Source organism: Peromyscus californicus, unplaced genomic scaffold (assembly GCF_007827085.1).
Source record: "Peromyscus californicus insignis strain IS unplaced genomic scaffold, ASM782708v3 Scaffold_6__1_contigs__length_162567912, whole genome shotgun sequence".
NCBI classification, from domain to species: Eukaryota; Metazoa; Chordata; class Mammalia; order Rodentia; family Cricetidae; genus Peromyscus; species Peromyscus californicus.
This window is the reverse complement of record NW_026294584.1, coordinates 128,208,457-128,233,218: the sequence shown is the minus strand read 5'-3', so window position 1 is coordinate 128,233,218 and position 24,762 is coordinate 128,208,457. Positions and strand designations below refer to the sequence as shown.

At 46.6% G+C, this 24,762-nt stretch overlaps 1 protein-coding gene across 2 annotated transcripts; it reads right to left on the bottom strand.

Annotated features, from left to right (window-relative positions):
- Positions 1-9,006: 9,006 nt before the first annotated feature.
- Positions 9,007-12,989, bottom strand: Jagn1 (jagunal homolog 1). Of its 2 annotated transcripts, none has more exons than XM_052719857.1 (2): positions 12,769-12,989; positions 9,007-9,975 (listed from the first exon to the last, which is right to left on the bottom strand). In XM_052719857.1, the coding sequence occupies exons 1-2, from the start codon at positions 12,855-12,857 to the stop codon at positions 9,513-9,515; spliced, it is 552 nt and encodes a 183-aa protein (XP_052575817.1). In that variant the 5' UTR covers positions 12,858-12,989; the 3' UTR covers positions 9,007-9,512. The 2 variants fall into 2 exon arrangements, with proteins under 2 accessions (XP_052575817.1, XP_052575819.1); XM_052719859.1 differs by having other exon boundaries at positions 12,762-12,985.
- Between the last annotated feature and the right edge of the window lie 11,773 nt (positions 12,990-24,762).

Genomic DNA, 24,762 nt, shown 5'->3' with positions numbered 1-24,762 from the left:
GAGGAAGGCTTGTTCACTTGTTCGCCTGCCTGTTTGGTAGAAACCCTTACTGCTCTCACGTCACAGGGGGCTCTTGGTGTGGTGGAGAGTTAACAGGAAAGGGACCAGCACCCTGTTGTGGAGGTGCACCCACTCTTAACCCCTCCTGCTCCTAAAACACTGCAGATCTGACGCGTCTATTAGTCTGCTCTAGAACTTGGATCTGCCCTAGACAGTTACCCATCTTTCATTTTGAGAACTAACAGCTATTCTGCACTTGTCTACACCGAATGCTGAAGATAAAGAAGTGACTGGTGCATCATTTAAAGTCAGGCCAAATGTAAGTAAACATTACATAACACAAATAAGCCTCTGTGTGCCCCATATGCACTCTGGCTCCCCACCTGGCTGGCTTTCAAGGAAGGCCCAGCTTTCTTTAGCTCATTAGTCCCTTCCAACTCTTCTCAATTCCAGGTCAGAGTGGTCTCCAGCTTCAGGGACCAACTGAGTAATACAGCTTGTTCAGGAAGCCCCAGAACTGACAGCTGAGCTCTGGAGCAGAGGGAGCAGCCCCACGCACTGACCTGGTTTCCTGTGGTTTCCGGTGCAGGAAAAAGCTGACAAGGCTCCAGGCTTTGTGGGGACCCTCCCCATCATCTCACAGCTTCCTTCCACTCATGGAGCACTTGAGCTACCTCAGCCCCCACCTTGGCAATGCCCAGGTTTGGGGCCTGTCCACTGGGTCAACGCATCTTGGTATTGCTATTGTCTCTCCTTTTTAAATTAATTTTAAAAAATTAGCTCTGTGTGTGTGTGTGTGTGTGTGTGTGTGTGTGTGTGTGTGTGTGTGTGTGTGTGTGTGTTGTATGCATAGGTGGGCATGCGCACTTGCCCATGCAGGCTTATGTAGAGGCCAGAGGCTGACACCAGGGTGTCTTCCTGATTTGTCTCTGCCTTGTTTTGAGACAGGATCTTTCTCTGAACCTCGAGCTTGCTGTTTCAGCTAAGGCTGCTGGGGCAGCAAGCCCCTAGGATCCACCTGTCTCTTCTACTCATTGCTGAAGCTACAGGTATATTTTGCTACGGTCTGGCATTATGTGGGTGCTGTAGCCCAGAACTCAGGTTCTAATGCTTACGCAGCAAGCATTTCACATCTGTCCAGTCCCGTTATTATTATTATCATCAAGACAGGCTCTCATGTTCTCTATGTAGCCTAAGGATGTCCTTGAACTTCTGATCCTCCTGCCTCCACTTCCCAAGTGCTGAGATTCCTGGCATGAACCACCACGTCCAGTTTCTTCCGTGCTGGAGACTGAATCCAGGGTTTCGTGCTAGGCAGGCACACTACCAACAAAGCTACATCCTAACTCCAACATTCTGTCCTTCTGAGATTCAATCTAGACCACCCTTCAGAAACATGACTGCAGCCTTCTTTGGGCCACTCCTAAATCTTTTGGGCCACATCTGAAGTCCCCAATCTACCTATGACCCTCTTGCTTTTGCATTCATACACTTTTTGTTGTTGTTTTTGGGTTTTTGTTTGTTTTTTGAGGCAGGGTTTCACTGTGTAGCCTTGGTCATCCTGGAACTCATGCTACAGACCAGGCTGGCCTCGAACTCACAGAGATCCACCTACCTGCCTCTGCCTCCCAAGTGCTGGGATTAAAGATGTGAGCCACTACCACCCAGTATAATAAACAATATTTTTAAAAGGAAATAAAAAGAGGGCTGGGGATAGACTCAGTGGCAGAGCACTTGCTTAGTGTACGTAAGGCCGTGGGTTCAATCCCCGTGTTCTTGCAGTGACAGGGAGCAGGTGCTCCTCGGCTGAGTGAGCATCAATCTCATATGATACATCTCATCTAAGTAGCTTATCTACTTCCAGTTCACAAAGCAACAGCAATATTTGATCCCTCTAAACACCTTGTGAGGCAGATAAGTGAGAACTATTTAATTTCATCAGGAGAGAACTAAGGAAACAGAAGGGAAAGTGGTTTGGTCAAGGTCAAAGTCTATCGCCCAGGAAGCTGCACTTGAGCTGCACTTGAGCGGGCCCTCCCAATCTGCTGTCATCCTGTAGTCTCTGGGCTTCCTTCACCTGCCTCTTTGAACCAACAGGGTCAGCTGCCAATGCTGCCTCGTGCAGAGCCAACCTCAAGTCAGTGAGATCCAGAGAGCAGAAAAGGTGGTCTAGCCAGACTAAGCATGGCGTCAAGGGTCTTCCTCCAATTCTACCTCATGGAGGCCCGACACACATTAAACCTTTTTTTAAGTCTTATTATTTTTTCTAATGTATATGGATGTTCTAGGGCATGTAGGTATGTGCATCATGTATGTGCTGGGTGCCCTTAGAGATCAGAAAGGTATAGAGTGTCTGGAACTGGAGGTACAGATGGTTATGAGCCACCATGGGGGTGCTGGAATCAAACCCGGGTCCTCTCCAAGAGAACCAGGTGTTCTTATCCCCTGAGCCATCTCTCAGTGCCACCACGAGTTTTCTGAGGCTTGGCATGTGAGCTCTGTTCTACACTTGCCTTTCTTGACTCCTGGCTCTTCTGGCCGGACTCTCAAGATGAGAATATTTGGTCAGTTGCTTCCTGATGGTGGCTAAAGTATGGTCGGAAAAGCAGAAAAGAAATGGTGACAGTAAAAACATACAGATAAGCTGGGCGGTGGTGGCGCACGCCTTTAATCCCAGCACTCGGGAGGCAGAGCCAGGCGGATCTCTGTGAGTTCGAGGCCAGCCTGGGCTACCAAGTGAGTTCCAGGAAAGGCGCAAAGCTACACAGAGAAACCCTGTCTCGAAAAACCAAAAAAAAAAAAACCAAAAAAAAAAAAAAAAAAAACCATACAGATAAAGGGAGGGGAAGAGAGTGGGAGGGGACAAGAAGAGAAGACTGGAAGACAAGGGATTAGGGAGGCCAGGCATCACGGTGGCGCACATCTTTGATCCCAGCACTCCAGACGCAGAGGCAGGTACATCTCTGTGAATCTGAGTCTGAGGCCAGCCTGGCCTACATAGAGAGTTACAGGGCAGCCAGGGCTACATGGTGAGACCTTGTCAAACACACAAATAAACAACTAACAAATAAAAGACAAAGCAGAAAGTGGGAAAGGAAGTATGTAGTTTATTGTCTCGCCGGCTTCCGTATTTGGTGTGGTTGGAGCCTGTTCCAAAAAGGGAAGGGATGAGATCAATATTTGAAACTACCCGGATCATGCCCATTGCTTTTTTTAGCTTGTTATTAGCATTACAACCCTTGAGGTCAGGCTAATGACCAGTTTTAGAAAGGGAACACTCAGGAAGACTGACCTGTCCAAAAAACACACACAGCAAAGAAATGGAGAGGCAGGACAACACATCATGTCCTCTGTTTTTTTTTTTGTCATATTATGTGGAGTCTGAAGATTTCTGGATCCCATTTTGCACATAAAGTTTTAGATTTAGCAGTGATAAAGCAGATGGAGTGAAGATGTAAGGAAGGAAATTAGAAAGTGGAATGTGGTGGCATAAGCTCGTAATCCCAGTATTAGGGAGGTGGAGGCAGGAGGATTGGGAGCTCATGGTGAGTCTGAGACCGGTCCAAGTTTTCATGAGAACATGGAAAGGGAGAGGTAGGGGAGGGAGAGAGGGAGCAAGCAGGCAGACCAGGAAAGAACAAAGAAGAGGAAAAGGGTCTTAGCACAGTGAGTGATGGGTGGGCCTAGTTTAGGAGAAAGAGATTGGCAACTGTCAACAGGGAGAGTAAGAGCTTAGAAGGCTGGAATAGGAGGTAACAGGGTGAGGCAACAGAGGCATCAGCACAAAAGCCTTGTGCTCTTGCAAGGTGTCTGAATCAGCTGACCAAGACTTCAGGCTCTAACGACCTTTATTCGGGGGCCAAGCCAGGGGCTCAGGAAGTTTTGGCAAGCCCTGAAGCATGCATGCTTAGTGAGAGTATACTACTGGGGCCCCTGGCCGCCACTTTTCGTGTCACAGTCCTTTCTAGGCATGGACTCTGGACCGGCTATGAGTAGCAGCTACAGGAGTTTCCTATAATGCTCGGTTCCTAAGGTCTGCTGGGTCTGCACTCCCTGTCAGGGCACCTTGAACATACCAGTCAGAATAATGTGGACCAAGACTGTGAAGTATCTCTAGTGCTCTTCTAGAAGGGACCAACCTCTGGCATTCTGAGACATCATTCCTAGCTAGGCATGGTGATGTACACTTACATCGCATTTGGGAGACAGAAGCAGGATTCTATAAAGAGACCCTGTCAGAAGGAGGAGAGAGGAGGAAAAGAGGAAAGAGAATTATTCCTAAAACAGGTAGACATTCTCAATTTAGGAGGCAAGCACAACACTGTTTACTAAGGAAAGGCATCTTGATATATAGACCTCTATGTACTAGAGAGTTCATACATATTTATTTCAGCCTCATAGCAATGGGAGAGACCTACAATGCCCATGCATCACATAAAAAAACAGGCTCAGCTGGGGAGTAGAAACACCCATAATCCCAGCACTTCGGAGGCAGGAGGATTGCTGAGTTCAAGGACAAGCTGAGCTACAGAGAGCATCAGAAAGTGGGGAGGATATAAGGAGATGGCTCAGCTGAGGGAACACTGGCCTAAGTAAGGGTGAGGCCCTACGTAATTCCTAGGATGGCAATTAAATGTAACAAACAAAAGACAGTAAATTCCCTGGTTAGAATCTCAGCCTAATAATCATTGCTCACAGCACACAAACCTTTCTTGGAGTCTAGACCATCTCTCAAGGCTCTCTCCAAAGCCTTCACTCTGTCTTGCCGTAAAGACCAGGGACCACCACCACTTTTGACATCCATATGGTGTTACAGAGTCCATAAAATGCCTTCGCACGGGCCAGAGGGACGCTGCAGTGGTTTAGAGCACTGGCTGCTCTCCTAGAAGATTTGGGTTTAATTCTCAGCACCTACATGGCAGTTCACAACCATTTGTAACTCCACTCCCAGGGGATCAGATGCCCTCTTCTGGCCTTTTTTTTTTTTTTTTTTTTTGGTTTTTCGAGACAGGGTTTCTCTCTGTAGCTTTGCGCCTTTCCTGGAACTCACTTGGTAGCCCAGGCTGGACTTGAACTCACGGAGATCCGCCTGGCTCTGCCTCCCGAGTGCTGGGATTAAAGGCGTGCGCCACCACCGCCCGGCTCTCTTCTGGCCTTTTTAGGCACCAGGTTCACATGTGGTGCGCAAACATACATGCTGGCAAAACACCTATGTATAGAAAAATTAATTTAAAAAATTAATTTACACAGGGCATGGTGGCACACACCTTTAATCCCAGCACTTGGGAGGCAGAGGTAGGTGGATCTCTGTGAGTTTGAGGCCAGCCTGGTCTAGAATGAGTTCCAGGACAGTCAGGGCTGTTACACAGAGAAACTGTGTCTCCAAAAACAAAACAAAAACAAAATGAAAAAACTTGGAATGCCTTCACAATACTTTGTCTATTGGAGCTTTAAAGCAACCTGTGAAACAGGCAGGGTTGATCTTAGCTCTTCGATTGGTCCTTTAACTCCAATCCTGTTTTTTGAGATAGGGCTTCGTGATATATATATATATATGTCAGGCTGGCCGCACACTCAGTACTCTTCATCCTCCCGAAGGTTGGGATTCCAGACACGCGCCACCATACCCAGCTGAATTTTCTAACCCAGACAGCATTCTTTCCACCAAATCAAGAGGAGGACGCATTTGTGAACACCACAACCATGAGGCAGAAAAAAGTGACGGGAAAAGGCTAGGAAAGCAGAATTCCAAGCACAAAGCTAACATAAGCTGATGTTGGCATGACAGTGTTTTAAAACTGTTGACTAGTTTCATAATGAGTTTTCAAGGTATTCAAAGACTGTATGTAAAATACTATTCTAATGACCAAAAATAGTTTTTAGCTCTTTGACTAATAATTTGCACCCCTTTTAATAAATGTTTGCATCAGTTGTTAGAAAATCAGCAATGTGTGCCTCAGCTGAGCTCACGGCAAACTCCCTTGTCCGTGGGCTTCCACTTCCTGCTTCAGTCCAGTTCTGTTCTCTGGGAAGTACAGACTTTGGTCCACAAAAGGACGAGGTAATTCATTAAGCTGAGTGAACACTAACGAGTAAGGGAACCGAAGACACGCAAACTAGCAATTCTGTCAATGAAACAAGCAATATAAGCCAGGCATGATGGGACGTGCCTGTAATCCCCTGCACTTAGAAAGTAGAGACAAAAGTATCAGGAGTTCAAAGTCATCCTCAGCTATATAGTTTGAGGTCATGCTGGGCTATGTCTCATTAAAAAAACAATAATAAAGGAATAAAGTAAAAACAACCAAATTAAAGTTGTTCTTCAACTTGAGGAATTGGAAGACTCCAGAATTTTCATATAAGTGGCATCTTAAAGATTGATAAAGGAATGTAAGAATAGAAAAGTTTTTTTTGTTTTGTTTTGTTTTAAATTGTTGCTAGGGAATCAAACCCAGGGCCTTGGTCCAAGCTCAAGGAGCACTTTACCACTGAGAGGCCTCCCCTTAAGTAGAGAAAGTTTTAAGTGTCTAAGAAGAAGGTTCACTGAATAGAAGCGTGTCCACGGAGTGCAGGGAGGGCTTCACGCTTGAGGGGTGGATGATGATCCAGAGTGTGCTCATGTCAACACAGGACCTAGGAACAGCAACAGGCTTGAGGCAGAACCAAGAAGTTATCTTTGAAGTGATCAGGAGGAGCCAGGCATGGTGGCACATGCCTTTAGTCCCAGCACTCAGCAGGCAGATCTCTGAGTTCCAGGACAGCCCACAAACCCTGTCTTGAACAAACCCCCTCCAAACAAGAAAGAAAGAAGGAAGGGAAGGAGGGAGGGAGGAAGGAAGGAAGGAAGGAAGGAAGGAAGGAAGGAAGGAAGGAAGGAAGGAACACAGAAAATAAGCAGGACATCTGGAGGAATTAGCTCTGTAAGCCATACAAGCAACAAGTGTCCAGAACAAAAGAATTACACCTGTAGAGGCCAGATCTCTGCAGTTATAGATCTGAGCATCATCTAGGCATAATAATGTGCAGGGTAAAGGGACACACACTTTTCCTACCCTATTTACTGTTAGACTTCTAGGTGTAACTGTTAACTGTATCTCAGCTGTGGATCTCTCACACAATTAGATGTTATGTTCACTGCACATTCCCACAAGACTGGAAGATCCTTGCTATTTTTCCCCAAAGGCCCATGTATTGGTTACCAGTCCTTGGCATTTTTTTCGGAGGTGGAGGAAGCTTTAGGAGGACCTGATCAGAAGGAAGTTAGGTTACTGGTGGTATGGCCCTAGTGGCAATACTGCAATGTCACCTTCTTTTTCTGGCTTCTTTTGCACATTCCCCAAACAAGCAGGCCAAGGAACCATGGACAGAAAACTAAAAGGTAAAAAGAACCCAAACCCCTTTCTTTTTTTTTTTTTTTTTTTTTTTGGTTTTTTGAGACAGGGTTTCTCTGTGTAGCTTTGCGCCTTTCCTGGAACTCACTTGGTAGTCCAGGCTGGCCTCGAACTCACAGAGATCCACCTGGCTCTGCCTCCCGAGTGCTGGGATTAAAGGCGTGCGCCACCACCGCCCGGCCCAAACCCCTTTCTTACTTTGCTTCAGGTTATTTGTCAGCTAGTGGAAAACTACAGTCCCAAACAAGCAGTCTTAAAAATTCTTTTGGAGCCGGGCGGTGGTGGCGCACGCCTTTAATCCCAGCACTCGGGAGGCAGAGCCAGGGGGATCTCTGTGAGTTCGAGGCCAGCCTGGTCTCCAAAGCGAGTTCCAGGAAAGGCGCAAAGCTACACAGAGAAACCCTGTCTCGAAAAACCAAAAAAAAAAAAAAAAAAATTTCTTTTGGATACTATTATGCAGTTTTAGACACATAAAAGACTGATAAACATAAATAACCAAATAGAAAGTTCATAACCCAGCTGGGCAGTGGTGACGCATACCTTTAGTCCCAGCACTTGGGAGGCAGAGGCAGGTGGGTCTGAGTTTGATGCCAGCCTGGTCTACAAAGCGAGTTCTAGGACAGCCAGAGATACAGAGAAACTCTGTTTGAAAAACAGCAAAAAAAAAAAAAAAAAAAGGGGGGGGGGCTCATAACCCAAGCCAAATGATCCGCTTTAAGGGTGGAGAGTAAACATCTGGATATATATATGGGTGTGGCGACACACACCTTTAATCCCTGTACTTGGTAGGCAAAGATGGATCTCTGTTGAGTTTGAGCCCAGTCTGGTCTACATAGTGAGTTCCAGGATATCCAGGGCTACATTGAGAGACCATGTCTTAAAAACAAAACCCTGCCGGGTGGTGGTGGCACACACCTTTAATCCCAGCACTCAGGAGGCAGAGGCAGGCGGATCTCTGTGAGTTCGAGGCCAGCCTGGACTACCAAGTGAGTTCCAGGAAAGGAGCAAAGCTACACAGCGAAACCCTGCCTCGAAAAAACCAAAAAAAAAAAAACAAAAAAAACAAAAAAAACAAAACCCTTAGCTGAGCGGTGGTAGCACACACCTTTAATCTCAGCTGGCAAAGGCAGGTGGATCTCTGTAAGTTCGAGGCCAGCCTGGTCTAGAGGAGTTCCAGGGCAGCCAAGGCTACACTGACAAACCCTGTCTCGAAAAACAAAAACAAAAACAAAAACCCAAACCAAACCCAACCCCTATTTTCTGTGTATCAGTGTTTTGCCTGCACGCTTGTCTTTGTACCTCATGCCTGCCCAGTGCTCCAGAGGCAAGGAGAGGGCATCAATCCCCTGGGACAGCAGTTACAAATGGTTTTAAGCCACCATGTGGGTGCTGAGAACTGAACCTGTGTCCTCTGTAAGAGCAGCCATTCCTCCAATGACCCCCATCCCAGGGTTGTTCTCACCAGAGCTAGAGGGCTGCAGCTGACTTAGACTCCCCAGTCTGTCCTCAGGAAAGTGCCAGTCCATGTTCCTCAGGAAACATCTATTCTTTTCATAATGTCTAATGCCTCTAAGGCAACACAACTCGGAAACTCACTCAAATCTCAAACCCAAGGCACAGGACAGTCTTAACTTTATTGAGGTTCTTTTTTAATTAAAATGGTTTGCAGTAAACAGAGAAGCCTGTAGGGGGAGCAACTTCCCAAATGTTGCCTGCCCCATGACCTACAGATTGAAGGAGAACTTCATGTACTGATTCATTCCAGATCTCTTTTAGTATTGGTGGTGAAGAGGTGATGAATGAAGAAAGTAGGGAATATGACCCAGAGAAGGCAAGGATAAGGCTCAGTCTGGAAAAACCAAACCCTGGAGGCCTCAACTTCACCCAGCTGAAGCGTTCCACAGCTACTGGTCACCAGTTGCAGTTGGTCAAGAATAAATTAAATACTACAGCTCTGTCATCTCAGCGGATGGAAACAGAGAACTCCAGGCCAGAATGCACCTAGTGTGCACTAGGTACCACCATCACAGATGCTGCAGTCTGTGGAGATTCTGAACAGCTCCCTTCAGCTGCTCAATGGGAGACCCAGGTTTCACCCCTCAAAAGTCCATCAGGTAGGCTTCATTTCCGTTTCTTCTCCTGTGTGCTGGTGAACCAAGAGTCTAAGAGTTTCTTGCTGTAGTACAGTTGCCAGGCATGAACTTGGACTGCCAGGACCAACACCAGGTACATGACGGAGACAGCAGAAAAACCAAACAGGAAGCGGTAGGCCTTGCCATGGCGGTAGAGTTGCTGTGCTGCAGGGAACATCTCCATGCTACCATAAATGAGGGGAGCGATGGAGAAGAGCCCCATGCTGATCATGGAGAGCACCAGGTAGCTGATGTTGTTTCGAGGGAAGGAGAGAAGGCCCAAGAGAGACGGCACAATGCTCAACAAATATGGATATTCCCACTGATAGGGCATGGCCACCTGATCATGTGACAAGAGCCTCAGGTGTCCCACACTCATCTTGGCAACCAACAGCAGCCATATGACCAGATGGACGTAGATCAGCTTCTTGATTTCATACTTGAGCGTCACACTGTAAGGCAGAGCAGAGGGAAAAGCAATTTTCATTCAAATTGCTACAACTGCCAACTATATTCCAGGCACCTGTACTGAACACATGGATACAACTTGAATGACACAGCCTCTGATAGGGGCTGGGCAAAACGAAGTATAAAGCTCAAGTAAATACATATAAGCCCAAGATATCCCAGGGAGGAACCAATTTAGCATGAGCTGGAATGCCAGAGAAGGCTATGTAGAGGAGAGAGCTATTTCAAGCTGAGGTTCTGAGATGAGTGGAGGTGGGCATATAGTCTATGCAAAGGCAAAAATATGCAGGCACAAAGGCATAAGCATTTAAGTATTTGTGTTTCAAGAAATCAAGGGGCAAGACACACGGGAGAGGTAGTAACAGATAGTTACAAAGACTGTGAATGTATAGACTTTAAGACTGAAGAACAGTAATGGCACCTGGGAGGCTGAGGCAGGAGGATCTCAAATTGGAGGTTGGCCTGGACTACATACTAAGACACTATCTCACCAAGCCATGACATGAATTCTGAGCTGTGGTTAGAAAGATGGCTTCTCATCACAGAAACCAAGGCCAGGAGTGAAAGTACAGCAACAAGGACCACAGTTCAGGCTCCCGATATTTCTCCAGCTATAGTTCCCATGTGAAGGAAGCACGTGTCTTAGTCTTAATCCTCTGGGGTCTCAATTGTTATCCTTTTCCTATCTTCAAGAGCATGAAAACAAGAGCGTGGGTTATGAGGCACCCGTTAGGCAGGGGCCTAAAGCTGAGAAAGGAGGGTCCAAAGAGCTGTCATCCTTCTGTGCAGAAGGAGGCAAAGAACCACCTGAAGAAATCAGTGGATTTCAGGAAAAAATTAATTCATTATAGGAAATGTGGGAGGTAGGGAGAAAAGGAAAAAAAAAAATCACTTCTGTTATTCAAGCTCCTTGAAGGCAGGATCCGGTTTGGCTTTTCTTTCCTTCTAAAGATTCACCTTATGTCTGTGTATGTGCACCACATGCACACCTGTGCAGTCGGGAGGCCAGTGAGTGCATCAGAAGCCTTGAACTGGAGTTACAGGGGCTGGCTGTAGCCTCCTGATGTGGGTGTGGGGAACTGAATTTAGATCCTCTGCAAGAACCGCAAGTGCTCTCAACAGCTGAGCCAATGTGGGGGTCTCTTCGACCACCACAGCCAGCAGAGTTAACACTCCGCAGGAGGCAAGGAAGCAGCTGGGTTCAACACAACTCAATACCTTCAGGAGTCTGACCCTGAGTAGTTTACTTTAGGGCATATTTAAGCACAGCACAATTTGATGAAAATTTTCCTGGTGATAATTAACTTAATCTCGTGTTCACAATAAAGCTTAAGACATGACTACATCGAAATTCTTTGTAAAGTACATGTGACATCTTCCATAAAGACAAGGTCTATAGGGCGGTGGTGATGCACACCTTTAATCCCAGCACTTGGGAGGCAGAGGCAGATGGATCTCTGAGTTTGAGGCCAGCCTGGTCTACAGAGTGAGCTCCAGGACAGCCAGGGGCACACAAAGAAACCCTGTCTGCGGGAGGAAAAAAAAACCCTGTCTTGAAAAACCAGAAATAAACAACCAAACAAAGATGGGGTCTATAGATTGACAAGCTCATGATAAAGGTCTAGAGGAGGATCTGGTATGGTCTTAGCCACACAGTCCAAAGGTTACCAGACTATTAACCATGCATGCTCGCAGACTACTGGGTGGAAAACAGGTTATACATCTCTCCCTCTGAAAAGACAACTCTATGTGTTTAACATTCCAGGTCCCCTAATCCTTAAAAATAAAATAAAACTCAAACCTAAAACCAAAACCTTTATTGAAAGTATAACCTGAAAGCAAATACCAGGTCTGTTTTTGCTCACTGTTATGTCCTCAGTGCCTAATACAATGCAGGATGGGGGGTTGGGGATTTAACTCAGGGGTAGAGAGTTCGCCTAGCAAGCGCAAGGCCCTGGATTCGATCCTCAGCTCCAAAAAACAAAAAACAACAACAATGCAGGATGGGTAGATGGCCAGTAAGGATTTATCAAACCAATAAAGGGATGTAGAAAGACCTCCTTACAGGGACATCTCCTAAACCTCTGGTTGGAGAGGGACACTTTTTACCACCCACAACCACCCAAACAGCCCCACAATTTAGCAGCTACCATGTGGTATTATGCTACACCTTTACACAAATGATTTGCTAATTCCTCACTAAAACCTAAAAAGTATGAGGTTTTTTTTCTCCCTCTGAAGATGAAGGAACTGAGGCTCCATTAGAAATAACCTGCCTGGGGACTGGAAAGATGCACTTGCTGCTCCTGGAGGCTGGCCTGGACCACATACCAAGACGCTATCTCACAAAATCACTTCTGAGTTGTGGACACCCTCTACTGGATTCTGCAAGCACCTGCTCTCGTATGCACAAATTCACATGCACACACACACACGCACACGCACACAGAACACTCGCGAGGGTGAGGAGGGAAGGCCATGAGTTCGAGGCCAGTCTGCGCTCTACACTGTGGGGCTTCGATTTGAAAAAGAAAAATGACGTTCCCAAGGTCACTCGGAGGGGCCAGCATCGATCCATGAGCCTGTGCAGGCTGGATCCCCTCAAAGCACAAGGCAGGCCAAGGCGGGCCAGAGGCTTCCCCGGCCCGTAAACAGACCCGAGGCGGTCGCCGGAGCAGGAGACCCGGTGGTACATGACAGCTGGCTAGGGGAGCGACGCCGTGCGTCCCGCAGGCTCCTCCCGGGAAAGGCCCCGGTGCTCCTGGCTCACCTCATACCTCATCTGGTAGTGCATGGCGACGCGCTCCCGGTGCTGAAAGTCGCTGCCGTCGGTGCCGGCCGCTCGCGGGCCTGCCCGAGATGCCATCGTGCAGAACCGAACTCCAGGCCGCTCACGCCAACCCTCTGGCTCACCGACCCAGCCAATTCCCCCAGCGAACCCCTTTCTTGCCTCCTCGGTACGCTTCCACTACCCGGCGTGCAGCTCCGGGAGAACTTCCGGCCTCTCTATCCCGGGAGGGCCGACTCTGTGGTTTCTCCTCCGCGCATGCGTTCTTCGTCTTTCTAGCCAGCCTTGTCTCTCCCGGAGTAGGGCTTCTGAGGAGTTAATTTAGTCCCTAGAATTAGCACTTTTACTTGATTGTAAAACATTTTTTAAATTACTTATTTCTCTGTGTATGGGTGTTTTGTCGTGCACCTTGTGTGTTTCTTATGCAAGGAGAGCCTGGGAGAGGATGTAAGATAAACTATTGTTGGCTACAATGTGAGTGCTAGGATTAATTCCAACCCAGGTCTTCTGGGCTCTTAACCGCTGAGCCATCTCTCTAGACTAGACCCTAAATTCTTATTCCTGAGACAGGGTCTCGTGTATTTCAGGATGGCCTCGAACTCTTGACGGCCTTTTTGCTTCAGTCTCCCAAGGCGTGATTACAATTTATTTATTTATTTATTTTTGGTTTTTCAAGACAGGGTTTCTATGTGTAGCTTTGCACCTTTCCTGGATCTCACTCTGTAGACCAGGCTGGCCTCAAACCCACGAAGATCGGCCTGCCTCTGCCTCCCGAGTGCTGGGATTAAAGGCGTGCACCACCACCGCCCGGCTATGATTATATAGTCTTAAACTCCATGCCTATCTAGACTTGGCATCTTTGACCAATTGCCCAGTGGGTGGTTGCACACTTAACTTCTTGCAACTCCACATAACCTTAGGGTTAGGGTCCGGAGCAAAAAGACTTTATGCTCCTGAAAGTGCGGGTACCGAGAGGACGCACCCCAAGGCTGATGCAGCAAAGATGCATCTCTTCCCCACTGCAAAATCCATAGCGGCGGGATCTAAACTGAAACACTGGGACCTTGAGGGCTAACTGGAACAAAGATGGCGAACGTTTGTAATCTCGTCACTTGAAAGGTAGAGGCAGGATTCAGATTCCACCTCGCCCCAGTCAGATTGGCTACCAACAAAGGAAAAACGGGCAACAGATGCTGAGGAGAGTACCCGAGTGATACAGTACCCACGTACAGGGCTAGCTGGTTAACTAGGCCAGGGTAGATGAAAGTATGGAGGTTCTACCAGAAACTAAATGGAGAACCTCTGTGTCATCCTGCCATACCTCTTGAGGAAATACCTGAAAGAATACAAGTTAGACACCACAGAGACACTGGGATGTCCATGTTTACTGTGCTCTGTTCCCAGCAGCCAATATATAAAGTCAACCTGGATGTCCATCAACAGATGTGTGAGTAAAGACAGTGTGGTACACACACACACACACACACACACACACACACACACACACACACACACACAGAGAGAGAGAGAGAGAGAGAGAGAGAGAGAGAGAGAGAGAGAGAGAGAGAGAGAGCAGAGTTTTATTCAGCTACAAAGAAGAACAAAAATTTTGTCTTTTTTTTGGAAAATGAATGGAACTGGACATCATCATGATAAGCAAAATTAAAAAAAAAAGGTAGAGGCAGGAGGATGAGGAGTTCATCCTTGGTTACATAGTGAGTTAGGAGGCCAGCCTGAGCTATGTGGGACTTTGCTAAAAAAAAAAAAAAAAAAAAAAAAAAAAAAAAAAAAAAAAAAGGACCGGAGAGATGGCTCAGTGGTTAAAAGCACCTGCTGTTCTTGCAAAGGACCTTGATTGTTTGGTTGAGACAGGGTCTCACTATGTCTTGGAATTCCCTGTGTAGGCCAGCCTTGAACTCACAGAGTACTTGTCACCATGTAGATCGTGTATATATGTCTCTGCACCAGATGCATGCCTGGTACCAGAGGAGGCTAGGAGAGGGTGTCAAATCCTCTGGAGCTGGAGTTCTTATTCTGAGCTACCATGTGGGTTTTGGGAACCGAAACTGGGTCCTCTGCAAGAAGACTCACTCTTAACCACTGATCCTTCTCCAGCCCTCTGGGGTTTGGCTCTTAACACCCACATGGCAGCTCACAGTGAACTGAAACTCCAATTCCAGAGTCTCTGGCACCTTCTTCTGGCCTAGGTGAGTACTGCACATATATAGTGCACAAACCTACAGACAGGCCAAACACCCACACACAAAAAAAAATTAATAGCCGGACAGTGGTGGCACACACCTTTAATCCCAGCACTCAGGAGGCAGAGGCAGGCGGATCTCTGTGAGTTCGAGGCCAGCCTGGGCTACAGAGTGAGTTCCAGGAAAGGTGTAAAGTTATGCATAGAAACTCTGTCTCGAAAAGCCAAAAAAAAAGAGAAAAAGAGTAATTAAAATTTTTAAAAGGCAAATAAATTGTTGTGCTGGGCCTAATAGCACTTGCCTGTAATCACATAATTTGGGAAGCTGAAGCGTGAGTTTGAGGTCAGCCTAGGCAACAAAGTGAGATATCTGTCATCATCTCTCATCTATTTATCTATCTATCAATCTATCATCTACCATCTATCTCTCATCTATCTATTTATCTGTCTATCAATCTGTCATCATCTACCATCTATCTCTCATCTATCTATTTATCTGCCTATCAATCGGTCATCCACCATCTATCTCTCATCTATCTGCCTGTCATTTATGCACACATATCTAGTTGCTGTATGGAGAACGGGCTGGAGAAGGAGATCAAGATGAAAGCTATGTCAGTAGCAGAAGCAAGAAACAATCCAGCGGCTTGAGAGCTGGATGAGGAAGATCTTTGAGTTAAAATATTGCTGAGAAGCTGCAGGAAGAAATAGTAAGGTTGGTGTTTCTTACCGATCTGGAAAATTTCTCCGACATGTATTAACTCAAAACAAAAATGCAAATTCCTTAAAAGCAGGTATCAGGGGCTAGAGAGATGGACCAGCAGTTAAGAGCACTGGCTGTTTTTCCAGAGGACCAAGTACAATTCCCATCACCCACATGGCAGCTCACAACCACCTATAACTCCAGTTCCAGAGGATTTGACACCCTCTTCTGGCAGCCTCTAATGCCCGGCATGCATCTGGTGCACAGACATACATGCCGGGCTAGCCTGGTCTACACAATGAATTCCAGGACAGCCAGAGCTACCCTGTCTCAACAAAACAAAATAACCTAGGTCCTTTGCAAAACCAGCAGGTGCTCTTAACCACTGAGCCATTTCTCCAGCCCTCTATTTTTTTTTTGGGGGGGGGTCACATACCTGGTTTAAATTGCAATTCTGTTTCTGTGATGCGATCATTTCATATGTTCAAGGACGATTTCTCTTGATGCTGTCCAAATGTCCAATTCCTGTTTGATTCTCTTTAGCCTCTCAAAGTCGGGACTAAGGCATGTGCCACTGGGCCTGACTCTTGTGTCTCTGATTTTGCTCAGAGTGTCACAATGTTAGAATGAAGAACAGACATGTGTGAGGAGTGTATGTGTATGGGGACATGTGTGTGGGTACCTGTGGAAGCCAGAAGAGGTTGAGCTGGAGTTACAAATGGTCATGAGCCTCCTTAAGTGGGTGCTGAGAGTCTAACTCCAGTTCTTTGGAAGAGTAACAATTGCTTAGCCATCTCTCCTACCCCCATGAAGAATAGTTGAATGTATCAAGCTTTTTTAAAAAAGCATTTATTAAGCCAGGTGGTGGTGGTACAGCCCTTTAGTCCCAGCAGTCAGGGGGCTGCGTCAGGTAGATCCGTGAGTTCTAGGACAGTCAGGGCTACAGAGAAAAACCCTGTCTCTTAAAAAAAATTTTTTTTGTTTATGAGTGTTTTGCCTGCATGAATGTATGTGTGCCATGTGGGTGCCTGGTGCCCTAAGAGGACATTGGACCCCCTGGAACTGGAATTACAGATGGTTGTGAACCACCATACAGGTTCTGGGAAACAAACCCAGGTGTTCTGTGAAGCAACAGTGTTCTAACTGCTGAGGTGTCTCTCCAGCCCCTGTTGAGCTTTTTTCTTTCTTTCTTTCTTTCTTTCTTTCTTTCTTTCTTTCTTTCTTTCTTTCTTTCTTTCTTTTCTTTCTTTCTCTTTTTTTTTTCAGAGAGACAGCTCTCTACATAACCATGGTTGGTGGCCTGATACTTATTTACTTATTATGTAGACCAGGCTGGCCTCGAACTCACAGAAATTGCCTGCCTCTGTCTTCCAAGTGCTGGGATTAAGGACTCTTTTCAAGCTTCTATTTCATCTTTGCCCCTGCAGTTTTCAGTCATCCCCACAGTGTGTCTCTACTCCAAGGCATCTTGGGAGATTCTCACACAGTGCGTGACTTGAGAGCCCTACCCGGGTGTTGCTTCCTTCCTCCAAATGTGAATCCAGAGGCAGGGACCAGAACTGAGTCCTCGGTGTCCCTGCAGCTCAAAGTGCCTGACAGTGTGCAAACATCTGAGGAGTGTTTCCTGAGAGATGAATTTCAGTGAGACCCAGAGGGTCTTCTCCAAAGCACTGTGAAGAACCCCCTGAGACAGGCATTCCATTGCATTAGGCCTGTTTTTCCTGCTTTTTCTCCCTTGCTTCCTGTGATAAACTTAGTGTGTCAGTCTCCATGAGTCATCCACGGGCCTAGCTATCCAGAAACATCAAGTACACATGGAATGTTTACTAAATGTTAGGGGCGTGACTGTAGAAGGAAGGGGCCTGACCTTTCCCCTAGAACTTCCTTGCGGAACTGCTTCCTTGGACTTTTCCCCTGGTTCTGCTGTCTGCCCGAAGGTTGAGTTATTTTTGTGTTTCAGTCTCAAACCTGTTACACCACGTTTCCTTTTCTTTTTCTTTCTTTCTTTCTTTCTTTCTTTTTTTTTTGAGACAGGGTCTCATCTAACCCAGGCTAGACCTGAACTCACTTACTATGTAGATGAGATGACCTTGAACAGGACCCTGATCCTCCTGCCTCCACCACCACCCAAGTGAAGGAATAACAGGCCTATGTAGCTTTCTTTATGCTCTGATGGGTTCCCTGATTCCTCTTAGGACATTGCATTATCTTCTCTACCTCTCTAGGTCCACAGACCTGTTAGCTCTCCAGACATTGGTTATCATACCACACTGGTTTTCTTCTTGCTTGTGGGTTTTTTTAAATCTTTTATACTATTAAGTGTGTGATACAGACACACACACACACACACACACACACACACACACACACACACACACGGTATGTGTGAAGGTTAGAACATGACTCGGGGTCAGTTCTTTCATTATGTAGGTCCCAAGGATTGAATTCAGGCCATCAAGTTTGCGAGTACCCAGTGAGCCATTTTGAGGGCCCTTGTGCTTTTGAAAGTCAAGGTCTTACTCTGCAGTCCACACTGACCTGCAACTCACTGTGCAGGGCAGAAGGCCCTTAAACTCAAAGCAATCGGCCAGCCTCTGCCTCTCTCAAGTGCTGGGATCCCAGGCCCAAGGCACCACACCCAACAGCATTGCTTTATTTTTTGTTTTCTTCCCAGTACATTATTAGAAAACTAACAAAATGAAACAACAAACAAAAAACTTTTCTGTTGTTGTTTTGTTTTTGTGAGACCCTTTCTCAAGACAGGGTCTCCCTGTGCAGCATTGGCTGTCCTGGAACCTACCCTTAGACCAGGCTGGCCCTGCCTCCTGAGTACTAGGACTAAAGTGCGTGTGCCACCACCAACAGGCAGCCAAAAAAAAAAAAAAAAAAAAGTTTTTTTGAGGCAGGATCTCTGACTATGTGGCCCAGGCTGACAGCCTCCAGGGGCTCAGGATGAGAGGTGTACATCAGCACTCTGCCTCCAGCTGGTCTCTGGTCCAGCTCCTCCAGGTGGCCTGAAGCTGTCTTGCTTTCTGCTGTGTTATCAGCCCCCAGGGTGACACACCGCAAATGTGATGAGTGTTGCCTCTTGCAGGGATTGGCTTAGCTCTAAAGAATGCCATACCGTGAGAGCCAGTGACTCCTCACTTGGACCTGCAGAGGCCGGCCACATGACTAAAGGATGGAGAAAAGCTGGGCATCTCTGTCTTCATGTTGCATGGACATCTCTACCCCTTGGCTATCTTAAGGTCTGAATCAGCTTCCCAACCGACTGTGCCTGTAGATGTCTTAGGCATTTTAAAAGTACTCGTCTTAGTCAGGCATGGTGGCACATGCCTTTGGTCCCAGCACTCTGGGAGGCAGAGGCAGGTGGGGTTCTAAGCCAGCCTGGTCTACAAATCAAGTTCCAGAACAACCTAGGCTACACAAAGAAACCCTGCCTTAAAAAAAAAATCTGAAAAAAAATTTAAGTACTCATCTCAAAGACTGATAATAAAAGACCAATTTTCACTCATTGTACCTGGAGCTCTGTCCTTCCCCTTTAAGGATGAAGAGACCAGCAATAAGTAAGACATTTTCAAGGTTTATTGGGATAAAGCCCAGGAGACAGCTCTATGGATCTACGTCCAGGGACATGCTACCAGCCTGGGTTTTGTTTTGTTTTGTTTTTTAAACATTTTTTAATTTATTTATAGTTTATGTATGAGTGCTCTGCATGTATACCTGCATACCAGAAGAGGGCATCAGATCCCACTATAGATGTTGTGAGCCACCATGCCATGTGGGTGCTGGGAATTGAACTCAGGACCTCTGGAAGAGCAGTCAGTGCTCTTAACTGCTGAGCCATCTCTCCAGCCCACCAGCCTGGCTTTTATCCCTAGGACCCACAGAGTGGAAGGAGAGAAGCAACTCCAGAAACTGTCCTCTGACCTCCACACATGCTCACATGCCCACACACACACACACATACATACACACATAAAAGGGGCGGGGGGGGGGGGGGTTCTGGAGAGACGGCTCAGTGGTGAGCAGCACTTCTTTTTTGGTTTTTTCGAGACAGGGTTTCTCTGTGTAGCTTTGTGCCTTTCCTGGAACTCACTTTGTAGCCCAGGCTGGCCTCAAACTCAGAGATCCGCCTGGCTCTGCCTCCCGAGTGCTGGGATTAAAGGCGTGCGCCACCACCGCCTGGCCGTGTGCTGCTCTTATAGAGCAAGGAAGCTCAGTTCTCAGCACCATACAGCAGTTCTGGTTCCAGGGGATCTATCGCCCTCTTCTGGCCTCCACAGGCACTGCATGCATGTGGTGCACATACATATACACACGTATTTATACACAAAATAAAAATTCTTTTAAAAGATAAAATAAATAGATAGAAAAAGGATTTAAAGGGACATTACAGATTGCCAGCAATAAGCTTTTGCCGCATCCTGTTCCAAACCACCATAGCAGTGCCTACAAGTCTCCAGTGGTTGCCCTAAACCTGAAGACACAATCCTCATTCTGATTCGGCCCCTCTTCTCTGATCTCCTTCTGAGCCAGTTCTCCTTTTCAGCTTGTCGAAAGAGCCAGGAACAGTCTGGGAGGCAATTCTGCAGGACCTATACCCCAGACTAGAAGTAGCAGTCGATTACAATTGTTTGAGCAAGACTGCTTGGCTATGCATATTTATTGTCCCTCAATTTTATTTTAATTTTTGAGATAGTGTCTTATTTTGTAGCTTTGGTTAGCCTGGAATCCACCATGTCATTCTGGCTGGCATCGAACTCACAGAGATTCCCCTGCCTCTGCCTCCCAAGCACTGGGATTAAAGTCATGTGCCACCGTCTCCCGTTGTCCAGTTTTGTTGTTGTTGTTGTTGTTCTGTGAAATCCTAGAGCTACCATCCACACCCCAAAAACAGTGCTGAAGAGGTTGCTCCTCTCACTTTTCCTGGTGTGGCCACACTGAAAATTTTTCCCTTTCTGCCTCTCTGAATGTCAGACTTTTTGAAGATTTATTTTTACATACATAGTGTTTTGCTTGCATGTAAGTCTTTGTACCACCTGCATGCAGTGCTCACGGAGGCCTGAAGAGAGCGCCAGATCCCCGGGAACTAGAGTTGTAAACCACTGCGAATTTCCATATGGGTGCTGGAAATAAAACCTGGATCCTCTGGAAGAGAAGCCAGTGCTCTTGACCACTGGGACATCTCTCCAATGCTAGACATAATGTGAATGGTTTTTGTAGAGGTTTTGATGTGGACATTTGTGTGTGTGTGTGTGTGTGTGTGTGTGTGTGTGTGTGTGTGTGTGTGTGTGTGTGTTGGTGTGTTGGTTCATGCAAGGACAACCAGTGGGACTCAGTTCTCTCTTTCTACCATGTGGGTCCTGGGGACCAACTTCAGGCTGTCAGGGTTGACAGTAAGTGATCTTACTCACTGGGTCATCTTGCTGGGCTTTTTATTTTATTGTTTAGTTGTAGTGTTTATAGCAATAGATCATAGATCTTATACTCTTAATTTTTTTTTTTTGAGACTCTATAGCTCAGGCTTGTCTTGAATTGCAGATGATCCTCCTGCCACTGTCTCTTGAGGCCTGTACTTCACTAGACCCAAGATTTGTGATTTCCCACCCTGTAGCCCAGGCTGGTCCATAAGCTCGCTGTAGCCCAGGCTGGTCCATATGCTCCTGCTGTGGGATGGTCTGTATGTCAAATGTGTTGCTGATTGGTCAATGAATAAATCACTGATTGGCCCGTGGCCAGGCAGGAAGTATAGGCGGGACAAGGAGGAGAATAGAGCTGGGAAGTGGAAAGCTGAGAGAGGGAGACACTGCCAGCCGCCATCAGGATAAGGAAGATGTAAAGTACCGGTAAGCCACAAGCCACGTGGCAAGGTATAGATTAATAGAAATGGATTAATTTAAGCTGTAAGAACAGTTAGCAAGAAGCCTGCCACGGCCATACAGTTTGTAACCAATATAAGTCTCTGTGTTTACTTGATCGGGTTTGAGCAGCTTGGGACTGGCGGGTGAGAGAGATTTGTCCTGACTGTGGGCCAGGCAGAAAAACTCTAACAACAAATGGCGTCCAACGTGGTGGCAAGAGTTTCCACCTAAAACCTGAGAAAAAAGATTCTAAAACGGAGCTAAAAACAGCTTCCTAATTGTCTCTCTCAAATGAGCGGCAGCTGCCGGTTTGAGCTACTGGCAGGTTGCTGGCGTGCGCGCTCGACCTGCAGTATGGCGGGAATGAGGCCTCTGCAAGTGGCACATTAAGCTACATTGTGGATTTAGCCTTTGCTAGTACAAAACAAAAAAAGAGGTTTCTGGGCTACACGCTGCTTGGATAAAAGCATAGACCCACGATAGCTCCCAGAGCTGGTGGTAAAGTACCACGCCATGTTGGGAAGCTGAGGTGGGCAGAGCCAGCAGCCACAGCTGCTGCAGCTTAAAGCAATAGATTCACAATAAGACAGATTCAGATGTAATAGTTTAAAATGTGTGTAAAATATACGTAGGCTTGAAAGAGAAAAAAAAAAGGTGATATATACAGTATAGAAACAAATACATGGTTTTAAAAAATAAAGTCTTTAAAGAGACAGTAAAATTAATATAAAAAATAAGCCACATAGAGATGACTATTACACAGAGAGTCTGGATTGTGTTGTCTTTGGGATTCTTAACTACAGAGAGATATTTGATTGTAAAGGAAGCTGAGTTAAACCAGTATGTATATTTTAAAGATACTTTGACTTCAAAATTTGGATGTAAGGATATGTTGCTTTGGAAAAGAGTCTCTTTTGTTTCCACAGAAAGCAAGAGGCTATGGATTTGTTCCAGAGTAAGATACATCAGGTTTGACCAGCCAAGACCACCTGAAAGGTCTCCGATGACACCATGGCCCAGATGATCCAACATCCAGAACCGTCTCAAGGCAACTGGCTCAAACGATACAGCCTCACGGACTACTCGTTGATCCTAAAATTTTCTGTTTCCCCAGAAGATACAGCGCCCCCCTCCAGCAGGAAGTAGTAAGAGAAGCTACGCCTAAATTCCCAAATATACCAAGCTGACTTTGGAGATGTGTAAAGGTTAAAACCTTCCTTTTTAAGAAAAGAAAAGGGGAGGTGCTGTGGGATGGTCTGTATGTCAAATGTGTTGCTGATTGGTCAATGAATAAATCACTGATTGGCCCGTGGCCAGGCAGGAAGTATAGGCGGGACAAGGAGGAGAATAGAGCTGGGAAGTGGAAAGCTGAGAGAGGGAGACACTGCCAGCCGCCATCAGGATAAGGAAGATGTAAAGTACCGGTAAGCCACAAGCCACGTGGCAAGGTATAGATTAATAGAAATGGATTAATTTAAGCTGTAAGAACAGTTAGCAAGAAGCCTGCCACGGCCATACAGTTTGTAACCAATATAAGTCTCTGTGTTTACTTGATCGGGTTTGAGCAGCTTGGGACTGGCGGGTGAGAGAGATTTGTCCTGACTGTGGGCCAGGCAGAAAAACTCTAACAACATGCTCCCTGGAGCCCAGGCTGGTCCATATGCTCCCTGGAGCCCAGGCTGGTCCATATGCTCCCTGGAGCCCAGGCTGGTCCATATGCTCCCTGGAGCCCAGGCTGGTCTATAAACTCCCTATAGCCCAGGCTGGTCCATAAACTCCCTATAGCCCAGGCTGGTCTATAAACTCCCTATAGCCCAGGCTGGTCTATAAACTCCCTATAGCCCAGGCTGGTCCATAAACTCCCTATAGCCCAGACTGGTCAATAAACTCCCTATAGCCCAGGCTGGTCCATATGCTCCCTGTAGCCCAGGCTGGTCCATAAGCTCCCTGTAGCCCAGGCTGGTCCATATGCTCCCTGTAGGCCAGGCTGGTCCATAAGCTCCCTGTAGCCCAGGCTGGTCCATATGCTCCCTGTAGGCCAGGCTGGTCTATAAACTTCCTGTAGGCCAGGCAGGTCTATAAACTCCCTGTAGCCCAGGCTGGGCTCATTCACAGCAGTCTTCCTGCCTTGGCTTCTCATGCGCTGGGTGGGATTGTAGGCATTATAGGCATGACCTACCACTCCTGGCAAGATATTTTATTTTAATATTATATATTTCACTTTGTCCTAATCTCTGCTTCTATTACTACATATAATATTTTATCAATATCAATCAATTCTATTGAGTGCCTAAGTTGCAAAAGTTTTCATTATGTATATATTTTTGTTTTTGAGACAGGACCTTACTCATGGCCCTCCCCCCCCCCTTTTTGTTTTTTGTTTTTTGTTTTTTGTTTTTTTTTTTCGAGACAGGGTTTCTCTGTGTAGTTTTGGTGCCTGTCCTCACTCTGTAGACCAGGCTGGCCTTGAACTCACAGAGATCCGCCTGGCTTTGCCTCCCAAGTACTGGAATTAAAGACGTGTACCACCACCGCCCAGCGCCACCCCCCTTTTTTAGCAGCCAGTGCTTTAAAAAAAAAAAAAAAAAAGATTTATTCTTGTATTTTATGTATACACCAGAAGAAGGAATCTGATCCCATTACAGATGGTCGTGAGCTAATGTGCGTTTGTTGGAATGGAACTCAGGACCTCTGGAAGAGCAGTCAAGTGCTCTTAACCACTGAACCATCTCTCCAGTCCTCATGGCCCTCTTTATGCCTCCATCTATGGAGTGCTGAGATAACAGCTCTGAGTCACCATAGGGTGGCTTCAACAGGAGCATTATTCCTTATGCAGAGAGGAAAATCCAGGGCTGACCGAAGGCAACTCACTCGTGTGAGCACAAGCAGCCTGTGGGGGGGTGGAGCTCAGACCACAGCCCACATCTGTTACTTTCTGTGCCCTCTTGCCTGGTACCATGTCCTGGGCAGTAACTCTTCCTTCTAGCGCTTTCGAAACATGCCTTCTTGCCCCTTTCGGGGCTTTCTGGAAGTGAGTCTGGCTTGAAATCCCTAGGGAAGAGTTTCAAACTCACTCCCTATGCTCTTTTTCCCAGCTGGGGCTGGGGGCCAGGGGAGTGGCTTCACAGGAGATGGACATAAAATGGAGGGAGGCCTGGGCTGTGCCTGGCCACGCGGTATTGCCAGGAGGCTAGGAGGTGAGGGGGAGGAGAGGAA

Excerpts from the sequence above, each read along its gene's own strand:
- Jagn1 (XM_052719857.1), bottom strand. The coding sequence starts at position 12,857 with ATGGCATCTCGGGCAGGCCCGCGAGCGGCCGGCACCGACGGCAGCGAC. Across the intron at positions 9,976-12,768 it reads GCCATGCACTACCAGATGAG|TGTGACGCTCAAGTATGAAA; the intron begins GTATGAGGTGAG and ends TCTGCCTTACAG.